Raw genomic sequence first — 15,142 nt, 5'->3', positions numbered from 1 at the left:
ACTTTTGAATGGTACGATAGTGGACTGAGGATTTACCTGTTCCAGAGATGACTCCAAACACATCTTTGTGGAGAGCATTTTCTATGCAGCTCCCAGGTTTTTGAGGGGTCACCATGGAGTCCTCCCTGGCATTCTGAGACAGAGAAAGATAGAGCAATGAGGTTCTATGTTAAGCTAATATTAACCAAGTCGTTATTGTGTTGAAGAATAGTTACAAGCTGCTGTTAACTTTCCCACCACCAGGTGTCAGGCTTACATTGTGGTTGCTGAGGATGGCTGACTCCTTAATGTCCAGTCTGTAGACGTTTTCTTGGAGCAGACCAAACAGGGGGAGGTAGAGAGTCGCAAGTCTTGCCTGCTGGCTCTGCAATGACACAGTAAATGTTCATGAGTCATGCTGTATCCTGACTAACGAGGCTACATTTAAAAAAATTGCAGGGTGTTCTGAAGCTCACTTTCGCAGCATAGCGGTCGTCAAACGTGTGTTTGATCATCAGCCCCTTTAGCACCTGGATGGCGATCTGACGGATCTCTCGGAACTCCTGAAGAGCCCCGCCCACCTCCCTCAGCAGCAGCCCTACCAGGAAGTGGTTTCGACAGAAGTCATCCGTCAGAGAATAGTCCAGCTGGAGATCTGTAGAGGGCATTTATCAGATATAAAGATCACAGGATGCAGAGAGATAACAAGCTGAATATAAACTACAATCAACTTAGATTAAAGTAACATTTGGTCATTCACCTTGGAACCTTTGAATTCTGCCTTTTCCAAAGGGCATGGGCAGATTAAGAGGGACATAATGCTCATGGTTGCAAACGACCCGCAGGAACTCAAACTTGAATTCATACAAAGTCTGACAGGAACACAAAAGGAAACGTTTTAGAGAAGATTAGCCTTAACTACATGGTTCATGATTTCAATAAAAGCTTTCAAGATAGTAGCATCCTAACCTTGGGATCCCCAGGCATAAAGCAGTTCATGTAGTTGTTGATCTGCTTAAATACGAAGCCTCTGTCCATGAAGGTGAAGCAGCGCTAAGTGAAAAGAATGATTTTATAATTACATTTTCTGTCTATACGATTAATTTTCTTTGGAATCACATTTATTTAGATCAGGTACAACATGGAAAATCTGCTGCGACATTTTCAAATGTACCCTTAACGTTAACCTTAAGGGCAATATTTGAAAAAAAATGTATTGCATTGCAGGCATTGGGACGGGTGCCAACCTTGATGAACACTGCCAGGCTGTGATTGGCATTGCGAGCCGCGTCCAGGTTGTCCTTGTATTTCTGTGTGATGTGTGGCATCAGCATATTCACCAGAGTCTCCACCGCATGGTTGAAGGACGCTGAAAAACGTTGGATCCTGGCAAGCTGCACAAGAGAGGGCAAAAGAAAAAGAGGGAAAGGATTTAGGCTTGGGGGAAAGAGGTTAAACATAAGCTGAGAAGAGCAAAACTAGACCTACCTTAACCTTCCCGCTCTCCATGAGATAATGAGCCATGGATTTCACCAGAGCTTCAAAGAAGTACCATGAGTACTGCAACATAAAAAAACACAGAGCTAAGTATGTATGACAAGAAATCAATAGCTAGCTTGGGTAATAGCCAAAGCTAGCTCTTGTGCACGCTAAACTGACATATTTATTACGTGCATGTAAGGTATGTTATGGTCATTTTCTCAGGGTGTGAATGCTTAAAATGGAGACGCTAGTTAAGTAATAGATATTACCTTGAGCAGCTTGTTGCTGGTCAGGAAGTCTGTGGAAGGCCTGAGAATGGCTGTCATGGTTTTAGCCAGCTCCTCGTGAACTGTTTTCACATTGGTGGAGGAGTAAGGCTCGGGCTTAAACACAAACTGAGAGGAGAGAGGGATACAAATCAGAAAAATACAAATACATAATCTGCATTCATATGATCAGTATGAAAATAATGAGAGACTTCACCTTGATATAAGATCTCAGGTAATGTTCGAGCCCTTCCTCATGGCACTGCGCTACAACATGAACCATCACCCTGAAGAGAAACAGATAATGACATAGAAACATAAAAGAAGAGGAGGGGTTACTTTGATTCATTCTGAGGCTCTAACACCTCATTTACACACTGCCTGCAGAGCTTCAAAGAGTAGTCCCACACACTGCTGAGGAGGTATATGGAGTATGCAAGCCATAGGTGAGTGTCTAATGAGAAAGAGGATTCAGGCTATTAAAGAGACGCAGGGGAATAAACTACTGCATTCTCTCTCTGTGTGTGTGTGTGTGTGTGTGTGTGTGTGTGTGTGTGTGTGTGTGTGTGTGTGTGTGTGTGTGTGTGTGTGTGTGTGTGTGTGTGTGTGTGTGTGTGTGTGTGTGTGTGTGTGTGTGTGTGTGTGTGTGTGTGTGTGTGTGTGTGTGTGTGTGTGTGTGTGTGTGTGTGTGTGTGTGTGTGTGTGTGTGTGTGTGTGTGTGTGTGTGTGTGTGTGTCTTGCCTGGTCATATTGACAGCCACATCCTCATGTGTGGCTCTGGTTAGGACGCAGAACAGCTGGTTGAGGATGGTGGGCAGAAAGTTGACCATCACATGACCCTCCATCGCATGGAGACTCTACAAAAAAAAAAGGGAGGAAGAAAGAAACATACTATTGAATGAATGTAGGCTCTGGCTTCTCATTTTCCCTTTAATGCCAGGTGACAAGATTGTATTTGATGAGACATGAAAAAGGGTGTGTTCCTGTGCTTTCAGGCACATTAGAAATAAAAAGCCAAGAATACCTTCAGGTATTTCACCAGCTCTCCCTCTGAAGCTTGTTCTGACATCTCCATGATCTGACAGTGGTGGAAGAAGTTGTGCAAATGCTGATCCTAAAGGCAATATGTCGTGTTAGATGATGTTCAAATCAACGAGCAAAGGATATACATGGATATAATGTACATACCTGAGTGTAAACTGTGGAAACAAGATGAGTTGAGACTTTGAACAGAGGTTTTCCTCCGTCTACCCATTTGATCTCCGAGCCAGAGTGCTGTAATGACAAGTGGGAAATAATGGAAGCACTGGATACTGAGTAAAAACGGCACTGTGTTGATTTAAAATGCTAAGACATAGAGTAATTGACATCATCTGTGACAGATTCTTTGTAAAATAGGAAGTCAAGCTGCATATGGCTGCAGCGTACTACAAGACGGACGGAATAAGTATTTTATGTGTTTACTTTTCAAACAGATGTCGTACCAAGTTTATAGCCGCAGTTGGCAAAAAGTGCCTCCTTCACAGTTAAGCAATATGGGTTTGCACTATCTGCCACTTTTCTATGTTTTTATATTTTAATTTTATTGGTTTATATTTTTTCCTTATTGCATTATTATGAAGGAGTCATTGCATATAAAGTCAATTCAAGTCAACACACATTAACACTTACATAGTGACATAGAATTAAATATATAAAACAAGGTAGGAAAAATAATGTATACCTTGTAAAACCCAGCATTAGCACATTGGTGTGCAAATAAAATGTTAAAGTAGTTTTTTATAACTACTTTTCCATTTCAAATACCTACCCTAATCATAACTTACCGTTACATTAACCGAACCGCTACCGTAGTTCTCATTTCTTTTAAGCCACAACAGCTTATTGCTCTTTAAAAATAATCAGATATTGATAATATTCTTCTTTCTCACCTTGTTGATCCCGTCCTGGGAGCCCAGGTACCCGGCGGGCACATTGGCAGCCACTGGCAGCAGCTGTTCGTTCATGATGACTCTGCCATCCCTCAGCAGAGGCAGCCATGCTGAACCCACTGTGAATAGAGCAGGTACAGACACATTTTCAATCAGCTCTCAAGTATGCCAGAGTCAATCTGCTTTGCCTACATTATGCACCCCAGATATTTGCATGACTTCATTCTTTTGTTTTTATAAAAATAACTGCCGGTGTTTCTCTCCACCTACCTGGAGCCTCCACCAGGTCTTTCTTCTTGCTGTTGCTGTCACAGCTCACGTGATAGAAGGTGAAGAGAAGGTGGTGCTTTTCGTGCAGCTGAGTTGGCAGCTCTATCTTTATCTGAAGGCGAGAAAAACAGATTCCTCGGGTTGGGTCTCGAATAAAGAGGGAGCTTTGTGCAGGAAAATAAAAGGGAACAAAGCCTGCAGAGCATTCCCACTGAGGATTCAATGGGGAATTGAAATGTGCTTAAACAATAAGAGAGAAGGTGAGAGGTACGTCCTTATTTTAAAACACACTGCCTTCAAAGTAGATTGAACATAGGGAATACAATATCAGCCTTTCTCCATTCATGGTTTGAGCTATACATAAACATATTTCAGATGCATTATATTAATACAAATGATCCTGAATATAAGCACAGACATACCTCATCATAGAACTCAGGGTTCTGCTGGTGGTGCAGGACGGTGGCATATGCCTGCTTGGTGAATAGAGGACCTCCTGGATGACCATAGATGCACTGCAGTAGATTCAAAAAGAGGAAGATGATCAAATATGACACAGAGAGAGATGAGTGCATGTGGTTAACGTATATATTAAAAAACAATTGGTTTGGCTAATTAGTTATTAGTTAAAACCCATCAAGATCTTCACTAAAGTCCATGAACACACCTTCACTGGCTGGGCTTCATCCTCATCAGAATCCTTGAATTCAACGCAGACTGCAATATTTCTTGCCTAAAGAAAGAAACACAATAGTTACAATCACGCAGATTATAAAACAAAGAACCAGTTCCAAGAAATCCCTGTGGGGATTGCCAGACACTTTTTCTACTGTGCCGTTTCAGATGTCCATTAGTGTCTACAAAGAGATGGAAAATATTTCAGGCAAAGGATTGCCAGCTCTCATTTAAAACAAAAGAGGGCAGAGAGACAGATGGGGAGAGAAGGTGGCTTGGTTTTCCTATATGGAGCTGACCTAGTGAAAATACCGGCCCTGCATTAATGTATTAATCAGAAGCTGCTGCTCTGCGTAAGGATAATTCTATCCAGCTCTGCCGCTTGGCTCAAACTGCCTGAGGCGGGTGCCAGTTGTCTCGCAGGATAAACAGCAACATAATACCATGATGATAAGAGAATGCTAGCCAAGCAGTTACTTTCAAAAAGGACAAGTCATGTTTTGGTCTCAACATAAAAAAGCTCCAACCTCTGTTTCCTCAAATGATTTTTAGATCTTTTTCATGCATCCATACTGCTCTTACCTTAGTAAAGGTTTTCTGTCCGTCATATTTCAGGTGTTTTGGGTACACATAGAGGTGGTTCTTATAGATGGTGAATGGCTGGGAGCACTTAGCGATGCAGGGCACAAACTCCTCCACCTCCAGGAGAGCGCCGCCACTCCCGTTGCCTTCAAAGTTCCTCACAGGGATGTAGGAGGTAGTGACGCAATCTGCAGGCGGGAAGTTAGAGATGTTACTGGGTTCAAGGTTGACTCGAGAATTCAAAGTGTTTTGTTGATATTTCAAAGGTTTACTTGTTACATCCGGGGCCACGCTGTCAATAGTTACATCTAAGTTCCCTAAGAGCACGGGGAGTTTGGCCATTTTCTCTGCTCTGTTGGAAAACAGATATAGAAACAGTAAGATGTTTCAAATCAGTTCTAGTGATATCTTGAAGAGAGAGGGGAAACATACTTTCTGAAGTCAGTCAGCAGTTTGAACATGTCCTCGTCTGACAGCTTGCTGCTGTCCTGTCTATAGAGAGCCGAGAAGCGAGAGCTCTTGTCCAAAGTTCCTGATGCATCTTTGAACACAGGCCTGCAGAGAGGGGGGGGGAACAAACATTGAATCTGGAGAAACATTTCAGTTCTACGCCAGTGGTTTGTAAGATTTGAGTCTCACAGCAGGCTGACTTTCATTTGACAGTTTTCCCTCAGTTTATATGCAGCATTCAAAATCTGTATCACTGTGCACAGGAGAATAAGTCCCCTTGGTTTTTGTAAGTTTACTCAAGTGCAAAAAATCTGTCATTGTATAATGCCGCATTTTCACTTCATGGTATGTGGAGGTGGAGTTAAAATACTACAGACCCCTGAGTGGTCCAATAAAACCATCACCAGTGTGACATCCTGAACACAATAGCCATTTTAAATAGCCATGCATTGAAAGTCATTTGTCCTCTTGAAGGGTGGTTGTATACCTTGCAGCCCAGGCAAACGGCATCCTGTACTGTCCCAGTCTGCTGCAGGCCGTCTTAGCATTCTTCAGCACCTTTTGAGACATCTACAGGCAGGTGAAAATGACATTTGCTAATGAATGATTAAAGATAACTTGATCAAATTGTAATTTACAGCCACGCCCGGTCATCTCTGCTGACCTTGGCGGAGTCTGAGCTCTTCATGTAGGGTTCAGTGCAGTGGGTGATCCCCCCCTGCAGGACCTTCTCAATCCTGGCCACCAGGAAGATCTCTGGATGGGGGCATGTGACAGAGAAGACCCCCTGTCTGGGGTACTGGAGAGAGCCCACTGGAAGCCCAATAGCGTGCCTGAGGGGACCATCGCTGCTTCCATTGATGTGCACGTCTTGCTTGTTAGTTGAACTTGATGTCATCTGTCTGACCAGAGGGTGGTTGAGGTCCACGTGGAAATCGGCCGAGATCTTTCTACTGTTCTGGACGTCGAAGAGCGACAGGACCACGTAGAAAGGCTCCACCTTTGATGGAAGGGATGGAGGAAAATAATTAAATTATGGAAGAAAGAGTAACAGCTTGAGAGGAAACCCATTCTTCCTAATGCACTTCTCATTTTCCATCCAGTCAAAATGTACCATTGATGTAATTCATCTTCCCATTCACTGCTTTTCCATTACACAAACCCATTTGTGTGTGTGTGTTCTGAGGAGCTAATAGCTGTGGTTTCCCAGCTGAGTGCTAAGTGTAGAAGGATTCCTCCTTCCACAGAGAGAGAGAGACCTTGGATAGTGACGGCAGGAAACCAGCCTCAGACTGGCGCTAATGCACGGTGGGAGGCCCAGGCTGGTTGCCATGGAAATGGCTGTTCCTCGTGCCAAGTACACCAATTCTGACAAAGCCGGGGCAAAATGGGCCATCTGAACTGTCTGATCTGATTTAGACCTCGCTCTCATTTGGTAAATGACATTTCCTGGAATGATGCTGTATCATACCTGCATGCAATCAGGTGTGATTTCAATGTGAACATTGAAGACAATCTATATTGAGTGATGTAATGTAACAAAGTACATTGCACCACTGAAGCACTATTTTACATACCAATACTTTCCTTGAGTATTTCCATTGTATACTACTTTTTAATGAACTGCATTTATTTCGCACAAAAAAAGATATAATATGCGTATTTTATGATGAAGAACTCTCTCTAGTTTTGAATGGAAACATACATTAGTTGTGGGACCCTCTTCATTCTCAGCGACGCAGCCCTGCAGGTTGAAGGACAGGTCGTTACAGCTGACCAGGACTCTCTTCCCAAACTTCTCTTCAAACTGCCGCACGTCCGGCTCAATGCCAGAGAAGTCCAGTTTCTATAGGAGGGGAGGAGATGTCATAAGGTTTATATTGGCACAGCAGAACCTTTAAGTGATTCATCCGATAAATAACAAAGCTGGCTGTGGTGCTAGTGAGAGCTTCATCACCTGTGTGTCAGGGTCCAGAGTGAACAGCTTCAGACGAGCTTCACTCCTCATTTTGGACTCAATATCTCTGGCAGTCTGTTAAATAAAGCAAAGTGAACAACAGTTTATTATTTGAAAAGGAAAGGGATAGAAATGATCATGCTGTCCATGTCATAGTCCTGGTTTGGTTTACAGTATCAAACTAAGAGGAACATTGTGTGTACATTAAGATCCGCCTTTCTGTAAAGTCCAAGTCTGTACCGATTGCTATGATGCCTGCTTATTATCTTTGAAATACACTTTTTTTTTTATAGGTGTAGCTTTATGCTAAATTGGTAAATATAAATCACAAACTAGCGCCTTTAAGAGTTTGTTTTCAGACGTTCCACACCACAGTTGGCCTCATCTGGCCTCTGCATTTGGAGGCCATTCCCACAATAGCAGATGTTTGCTTGGTTAGCACCAACAGGAAACCTGGTAGCAGGAAATACAGCTGTATAGCAAATCCACTGAAAGCAAAGCCCTCACAGTTCATACTGCTTCCAAGTGTGGTCACATGGCACCTTCAGACATTCAACAGTTTATGGTGTGTGCAAACAGAGGGCAGGATTTAACATGTGACCACAGATGCAAAAAGCAGGCTACCTGAAAGCTGTCTTGAAAACTTCCAGAGGAGAGATCTGCTTTTCCAAGCTCCTCATCTGTTGGAGAGATCAACATGAGCTGATGCAATTATATAACAACATAATAATGTGTTGGCCTCCTTGAGGAGGAAATAATTACATAAGGAAAACATATTGATAATAAAGTTGTTTATCAAGCATGAGTGATTTTCAGAAAGAAACAACCCGGAGATAACTTAATTCCATGCGGTGCAGGGGAATAGATGAACCCTGAGGTGCATCGAGCATCAACAGACACAAGCCCTAAGGCACATCAACAAAAACACACAGAAATAATGAAGCTTCTAAGACAGACAAATAAGCTGTCAAAGAAATGAAATGGAAAAGGGTACCGTCATGCAGGTCTCCGTTCCTCTTCTCCTGCATGGCCTGTTCGAAGCTGCTGTGCAGGATCTTGTTGAGCGTGCCGATCCACTCCTCCATCTCCGCCTCGCTCTCTGCAGCCAGCAGGAACGTGCTCTTATCCTGCATCTTCAGCTCAAAGGCGAACCGGCGCACTTTGCTGTTCTGGAAACACCCAGATGCAAATATTGATTTCATGCAGTCCATTTTTATGACATTTCACAATTTCAACCTATAGGGGGAACAAACACATTGTGTGGGGCTTAAAGGGGTAAAGAATGCCCACTTCAATGTTCTGAATTGAAATTGTACTTGGTGGTTTCAGTGCATAAGATGCTTTACCTGAACCACCCCCATGCATGAGTCCAGGAAGATGGTTCCTTTGGGGTCCTTGGAGGTGTTCTCGTCCTTGTAGAAGTTGAGGTTGTAGGATCCGTCCCCCAGCTGGGCCAGATGGAAGTACCTCCTCTTGAAGGACTGGAGGTTAAAAACAGAGGACGTTGACATCCCAAACAGCCTCTTTCACTCTAAAAATACCGCAAGGGTGGAGATGGGGCATGGGAAAGCTCAAGGGTAAAATGACAAAGTGCAGCAAGTTATAGGCTACCGTAAGCAATGGCTAATTATATGTCCACATGTGCAGAGAGAAAAAGTCACAGAGACTGGAGGAAATCCAAAGTTTGTATTTACATTGATAACATGATGTAATTTAATGAAATGAAATGTGTTTCCTGCATGCCAACTGATTATTAATACATACCACACCAAGTATTAAACAAAAAGGCAACGCAGATGCTGTTAGGTCTTTAGTTAATAAAGGTTACTAATATTGAAGGGATTTAGAGACAGCGAAATGATCAAAATGAACTAAATGCAATTCTCCTTGGTGTAAACATTGCAGATTGTTTTGTGTGAGCTCTAGAGGCAGATATTATGTAAAGTTAATGAATGTTCACCAAACATACTTTTTTCTTGTTGTTATTTTGAAATGCCTCAGGGACATTTTGTGAAGTGGGGTTATATGAGGAACAGCAGGAAGCTAAGCACTGTACTGCTGTGGCTAAGGGAAGCAGAAAAACATATCTCAAACGCCTTGAATAGGGATGTTTTAAAGAAGTCACACATTGAATACAAATCTCTCAGACTATCCCTTTAAGATTTGTTTTCTTCAGGATAATGCATGATCAATGTATTGTTGTTTGAAGTGCAAAATAAAAGGTATTGTTTTTAAGTTGCTCTCGTTCATTTTAAGCAAAAAATAACAGAATCATGATTTAAGGAGTAACATGTGTTTCCAATAACTTGTTGGACTTGTTGGTGTTAATTTTTTTCTTTAAAGTGTTGAAACTATGAATCTCCTTTAGAGACTAAAAATATTATATATATATTATATTATATATATAATATTATATGTTTTCAAAGGCTTAGTAGTACTTGAAGCTGAGTAACTTCATGTGTAAAATCAATATAGTGCCCCTTTAACCACACTGCCTTTGTGTGCTAACATGGCAATCATTATCAATATAAAAATCCCTGCAGTCACAACTAACAGTATTAGAAGGGGCTTTGAAAGGCTGTTGGAGCTGTTACCCACCCGCATAGTAACACTGATGGCACTGTTCATGTTGCCTTTGTACAGCCAGCCATGTTTAGACACTCCTCCCTTCTGAGATCCCAGAGAGGCTGTGTCCTGCAGGAGGAGATACAGAACACACATCACTGATGTATTCTGCCATCAAAGGAAAATAAACAGGTAAAAATTACATTTATTTACACACTTGAAAATCTGGAAGGAGGCTTTATTGACTGTTCAGTCCTTCATTACGAGCAAGATTTAAATCAACGCTGCACTTCTCTAATCTCTGGGGATTTCAGCCATGACGCAGTGTGCATCAAAGGTCACTGGCCTTCAGTTAAGTCAATGCATGAGGCGAGGTAATTATGGGATTATTTTTCCCTTAAAATTCTAGATATCATATATTCTGGGAAACTGCAAGGAGCATAGAACGAGAAACAAAATGTCTAAAGGTTGGCTTGTAATAAAAGTGTGGAATTAAATAAGTGAATTTGACGAGATATTCAATATAATGTTTTTGCTCTATTGCATTTCCCTTGTAATCACATTTCTGACTGAACAAGGTTTGGTGAGGCCTAGAGAAGAAGGGATTCTGAGAAGACTATGGGGCAGCGATTGTTTGGGATTGGTGGACTCACCTCATCTTTTTCAACATCTTCATCCACCTCAAACAGGTGAGCTGCCAGTTTCTCAGGTCTTGACACTTTACTGAAAGTACAGGAAAAAGATAAGTAAGACCCTTGTACCACAAGGACTTACATGTCTTGCGGACTTTAAAAAGGTACCAATATAAGGTTTATACAGCAAAAGGATTGATGTTAGTAGTCAAAGACCTGTTCAAACTGCAACACTTATGTAAACACAACTTGAAGGAGCTGTATGTGAGAAGGTAAATGACATTTGACAGACAAATTCAAGAAACAGTAAGAGACTTTGTTGTTTGTGAACAAATTAAAAACTGGCTACGTAAACATGGGGTAATGGCATCTTTTTGTGCTCCACAAACTAAACCAAATGTTCAGTAAATGAGAACGCTTCCCACACGGATCTTAGATCTAGAGAGGCCTTTGGCAGCTGCGATCTAGACCAAATAAAGCCCCATGTCGATGTCATGGATATTGCAAATATTAATAATATGTCGTTCAGAGGTATGAGAAGGGTCAAAACTGTTTCCAAAATCTTGACTGTGTAGCTTGAAGAAATATACACATATGTTTCAGTATCTAAAAAGCGTGAAAAGCTTATTTTTTTCGGCACTACTCAGAAGTGCTTCTACTTTTACAGGAAGTAGCCCGAGTGCTGCAGCTGCTACTCTAAGTGCAGCTCAAACCCCAGACGGAGCGTTGAAATTTACCCCTTACAAGACCCGGCTCGCTCAGGGGAGCTACTAGCATAAACAGAGTCAAGGTCAAGACCGGGGCTTGTCTACTTTTTACTCTAGGATGTTTTAAAACTGAAACACAACATCTGTAAAGGACATTCCTGTCCTTAAGGAAAGTGGCTCGACCAAGGACACATACTCTATCGCATTGTGGGATTTCCCTTGGGATTTAATGATATCAATCGACAGCAGTCCCAGAATAGCTGTGCTTATCTTTGCTAGAAAAAACAGAGGAAGCCTCCTATTGTTGTTGTGGAAGATCTTGCCGCCTCCAAGAAACATGTTTCCGTGTTTCTGTCTGAAACATCCACTGGGCTGTAAACAAAGGGCAGTGTCACTGGACCAAAAAAGATGTGCACCATACCTGAGAGGGCTTTTGCAGCATTGTGTGCAGTGTGATGGCTAAAGCAAACTATTAGCTAAACAACACATGCATTTATGGATATAAAGAAAGAGAGAAAACAACAGAATGCGATCTGTATATAAATCAATGTGTGCAACAAGAGCAGAGCCATTAATTTGAGGGGATGACAATAAAGTAACTGAAGGTGAAATATATTTCATTTACTGAATTTAAAAGGTGTTTTTTTTCTCAAATGGAGCTGGGTTGGTCGAGAAATTACAACACTGGATCCTACATGTCCCACAATGCAACTCAACATCTGTGTAACAGATTTTCTGTGCTGTACCTGTTCTATAGTATGTATAGGTAAAGCTGCAGCCAACACACTCACTTTGGGAGCTGGCGGAAGTCTCCAGAATACTCCTCATACTTGTAGTTGACCACATGCCAGTCAGACTTGTAGGTTTTGATACACTGCAGAGACACAAAGTAAAAAGGTCATTTCAACAGAGCAAACTAAGACACGTACTAACATACAGGGTCCAGACAGGGGAAGGCTCAGGTTTCTTAAACATCCTGGGAAAATTACATTTCTATCAACAACCTTTTAGTGAAAACGGAATCAGTTGGACTGTTGCTTTTAAGGTAGACTTGACTTGTAGCAAATTCAAATATGGTAATACTTCTCCAATGCATTACATCCACCTTAAGGGCAATGTAAATAAGGGCAGTACAAATTACAGACGTATGTGTTTTTGGACTGGATTAAACATCTGTGAGTAAACAGCAGACAATTAAGACAGAAAATACACTTTGTAGACAAAAAATAGTAACATGTCATGCCATTTTTGCCAACGAATAGTGACAAATAACTACAAGCTCAGAAAGCTCATTAGCTCAAAAACAACTAGGAATGTCTGAAAAAATGGTCCACATCCTCTGGCTCAACCGAGTCGTTTTCCTCCACTTTATGTGTCACGCAATAGGGTAACAATGGGCAATAAGATGGGCCTAGAACACATGTTCTTTAAAGAGCTTATGTCGTTTCTACATGATGGTTTGGAGCTCATGAACACACCCATGTCGAACTTCCCAACTCAGGCATGTGATTGCGTCGTTGTCCTCTGGCGTAGGTCTGTGTTCTATAAGTGTATTTCTAGTCCAATATGTGCTCATCAATTCTGCAAATTTATATAATAAACATGTTGACTGAGGCAAAGGGTCAATATGAAGTGGAAAAATTCATCCAGAAAACAGCCCATCTGCATGAGGCCTCACAGCAACTCCAGATGCAGTTATGATGTAATTCCTGGCTGCAGCCACGGGGGACTATCCCCTATTTATCAGGACCCCAACCAACCCCAGCACACTGAAACAACATGACATGCACCTCCACTGAACTGTGGACTCCATCTGTAGCCGAAAACATGTGAGGGCGGGGAACACAAATCCTGTTCATGAAGTTCATTTAAAGGCTAACAGAAACAATTTAGACATGCATCGTATCAGTTTCCCCTTGTCTCTTAATCATGTGAACACTTCTCTGTTTCGCTAGCTTCCTCTGAAATGTAATCTGCTTTATCAGCGCACCATAAACACATCAGAACGAATCGTTTGCTGGATTCAGCTCCAGCATCTGATTCAGGCTGTGAGAGCCAGTTGCGTTATCTGGACAGAGGTGAAGCACCTGTGTTTGAGGGAAAGAAGAGAAAACATGGCTTTGCTCCAAACAAAAGGATAGAGCCGGGCTTCAGTCACGACAGAGAGGGCGAGGATTTGGCCGAGGGATAAAGAACGGACAAAGCAGGCTTACGTCCAGGTATGTATTAGTTTTACCTCTTGGACAAACAGTGAGTGAGCTTCTTTCTCGGCAGTCTCTGGCACGGTGGAGAACAGAGTCCTGCCTTGGCGCTTCAGGGTGGAGATCTGAGGAGAGACGGAGAAGCAGGCATGAAAACAGACCGATAAAAGACGCTGGCACACAGACACATCCTGCTGCTGTTTATACAGAAGAGCAAATTCATTTCCTGCTTTGGGTGTTTGTTTGGTGTTGAGTTGACTGCCTCTCGTGACTATTTGTGTTTTCCTTCAAAGGAGGGTGAAATATCAAGCCTCTGCTCAAGGACACTTCAGCAGAGAAATGCCACCAGGCCTCTCATTCGTCTGGATGGCAACACATTCAGATTGTTAGCTCTGATTGTCAAAGCTTACATTTAAATGGAACAGTTCCACATTTTGGGTCTCAATTTCAAATTTAAAGATACAAAATATTGTCCAATCATATCATTAATCATTAATCAAATGATTAATTAAAAGAGGAGATGAAAGGAGAGGGTACTTTTATTCCTTCGAGTTGCTCAAGGTAAAAAATAAGGGAGTGTTCTGCAGCCTGTATTATTCCACTCTTTATTATTCATCCTGCTAGCCTTATTGGACAGACACAGCCAGAGAGGAGAGCGGGGATCCATAGCTGAGCAGCAAGAGGCGCCCAGGGCATCCATGTCTTGCTCCCACTTAGTGTACTGCTTTTCTACTCCACTGAGATGAGTCGGAAACAGTGGCACAATGACCTAGTTTTGTCATAAATCTCCTTTTCAAGCATATACCCTCATGTGTCCCTTTCACTCCAACAAAAGCTTTCAGAGACTTGTCAGTAGCCCAGACCCAGTTTTTCAGTTAGGAAATATGTTCAAATATCTGGAGTAAGGTAGATATTGGTTATTCACGACAACAATGCAGGGGTTTGGCTACAAGAGCTGTAAAAAATCTAATGTGGGGGCTCGGACGCCAAGTTGGTAATCATAAAAACTCATGGGTGAGTAAGCAAGTGCTTCATTTTAATTTTAGGGTGAATGACCAATTAGCATACTGCAGTATAGCACAGTTTGACACTTCATAGACACTTTAGCTGCACTCGCATGAGCTTCACAGCCTATTTCCCAGCCTGTACTTTTTCCATTGCACTGACAACAAACCTTTCAACACAGACAGCCTGAATGTTTCACTCACGGGAGACTTTGACCAAAGCGCAGCCCTGTCTATCAACTGTTAGCAAGAACTGCTGGCTGCCAATTAACAGCATTCCTTTCCCAGTCATTAAACCGGAGCTTTGATGGCTTCCACTGGGCCAGAGGAGCATGTTCCCATAGGCAGTGGCATTGCAGGGCAGATAGAGGGATACCAGGCAGGAATTAAAATCTCTAGCAGGGATATCTGGGCAAAGTGCTTGGGGATGGGCAAGAGGAG

At 42.2% G+C, this 15,142-nt stretch overlaps 1 protein-coding gene across 1 annotated transcript in view; it reads right to left on the bottom strand.

The window, feature by feature from the left end:
* The window catches only part of dock9b (dedicator of cytokinesis 9b), a 31,048-nt gene that overhangs the window by 12,073 nt on the left and 3,833 nt on the right, over window positions 1–15,142 (bottom strand). The window contains 30 exon segments of the mRNA XM_079671829.1: window positions 37–133; window positions 257–364; window positions 456–634; window positions 740–851; window positions 949–1,032; window positions 1,227–1,373; window positions 1,468–1,539; window positions 1,731–1,856; window positions 1,945–2,014; window positions 2,469–2,584; window positions 2,752–2,841; window positions 2,916–3,002; window positions 3,659–3,777; window positions 3,929–4,040; window positions 4,351–4,443; window positions 4,596–4,661; window positions 5,186–5,373; window positions 5,458–5,537; window positions 5,618–5,740; window positions 6,123–6,205; window positions 6,300–6,635; window positions 7,341–7,481; window positions 7,593–7,667; window positions 8,217–8,272; window positions 8,587–8,761; window positions 8,939–9,073; window positions 10,191–10,286; window positions 10,811–10,880; window positions 12,288–12,370; window positions 13,733–13,822. Coding sequence (XP_079527955.1) covers window positions 37–133; window positions 257–364; window positions 456–634; window positions 740–851; window positions 949–1,032; window positions 1,227–1,373; window positions 1,468–1,539; window positions 1,731–1,856; window positions 1,945–2,014; window positions 2,469–2,584; window positions 2,752–2,841; window positions 2,916–3,002; window positions 3,659–3,777; window positions 3,929–4,040; window positions 4,351–4,443; window positions 4,596–4,661; window positions 5,186–5,373; window positions 5,458–5,537; window positions 5,618–5,740; window positions 6,123–6,205; window positions 6,300–6,635; window positions 7,341–7,481; window positions 7,593–7,667; window positions 8,217–8,272; window positions 8,587–8,761; window positions 8,939–9,073; window positions 10,191–10,286; window positions 10,811–10,880; window positions 12,288–12,370; window positions 13,733–13,822 — 3,409 coding nt within the window.

This window comes from Notothenia rossii (genome assembly GCF_949606895.1).
Source record: "Notothenia rossii genome assembly, chromosome: 3".
NCBI classification, from domain to species: domain Eukaryota; kingdom Metazoa; phylum Chordata; class Actinopteri; order Perciformes; family Nototheniidae; genus Notothenia; species Notothenia rossii.
This window is presented reverse-complemented; position numbering and strand designations above follow the sequence as displayed.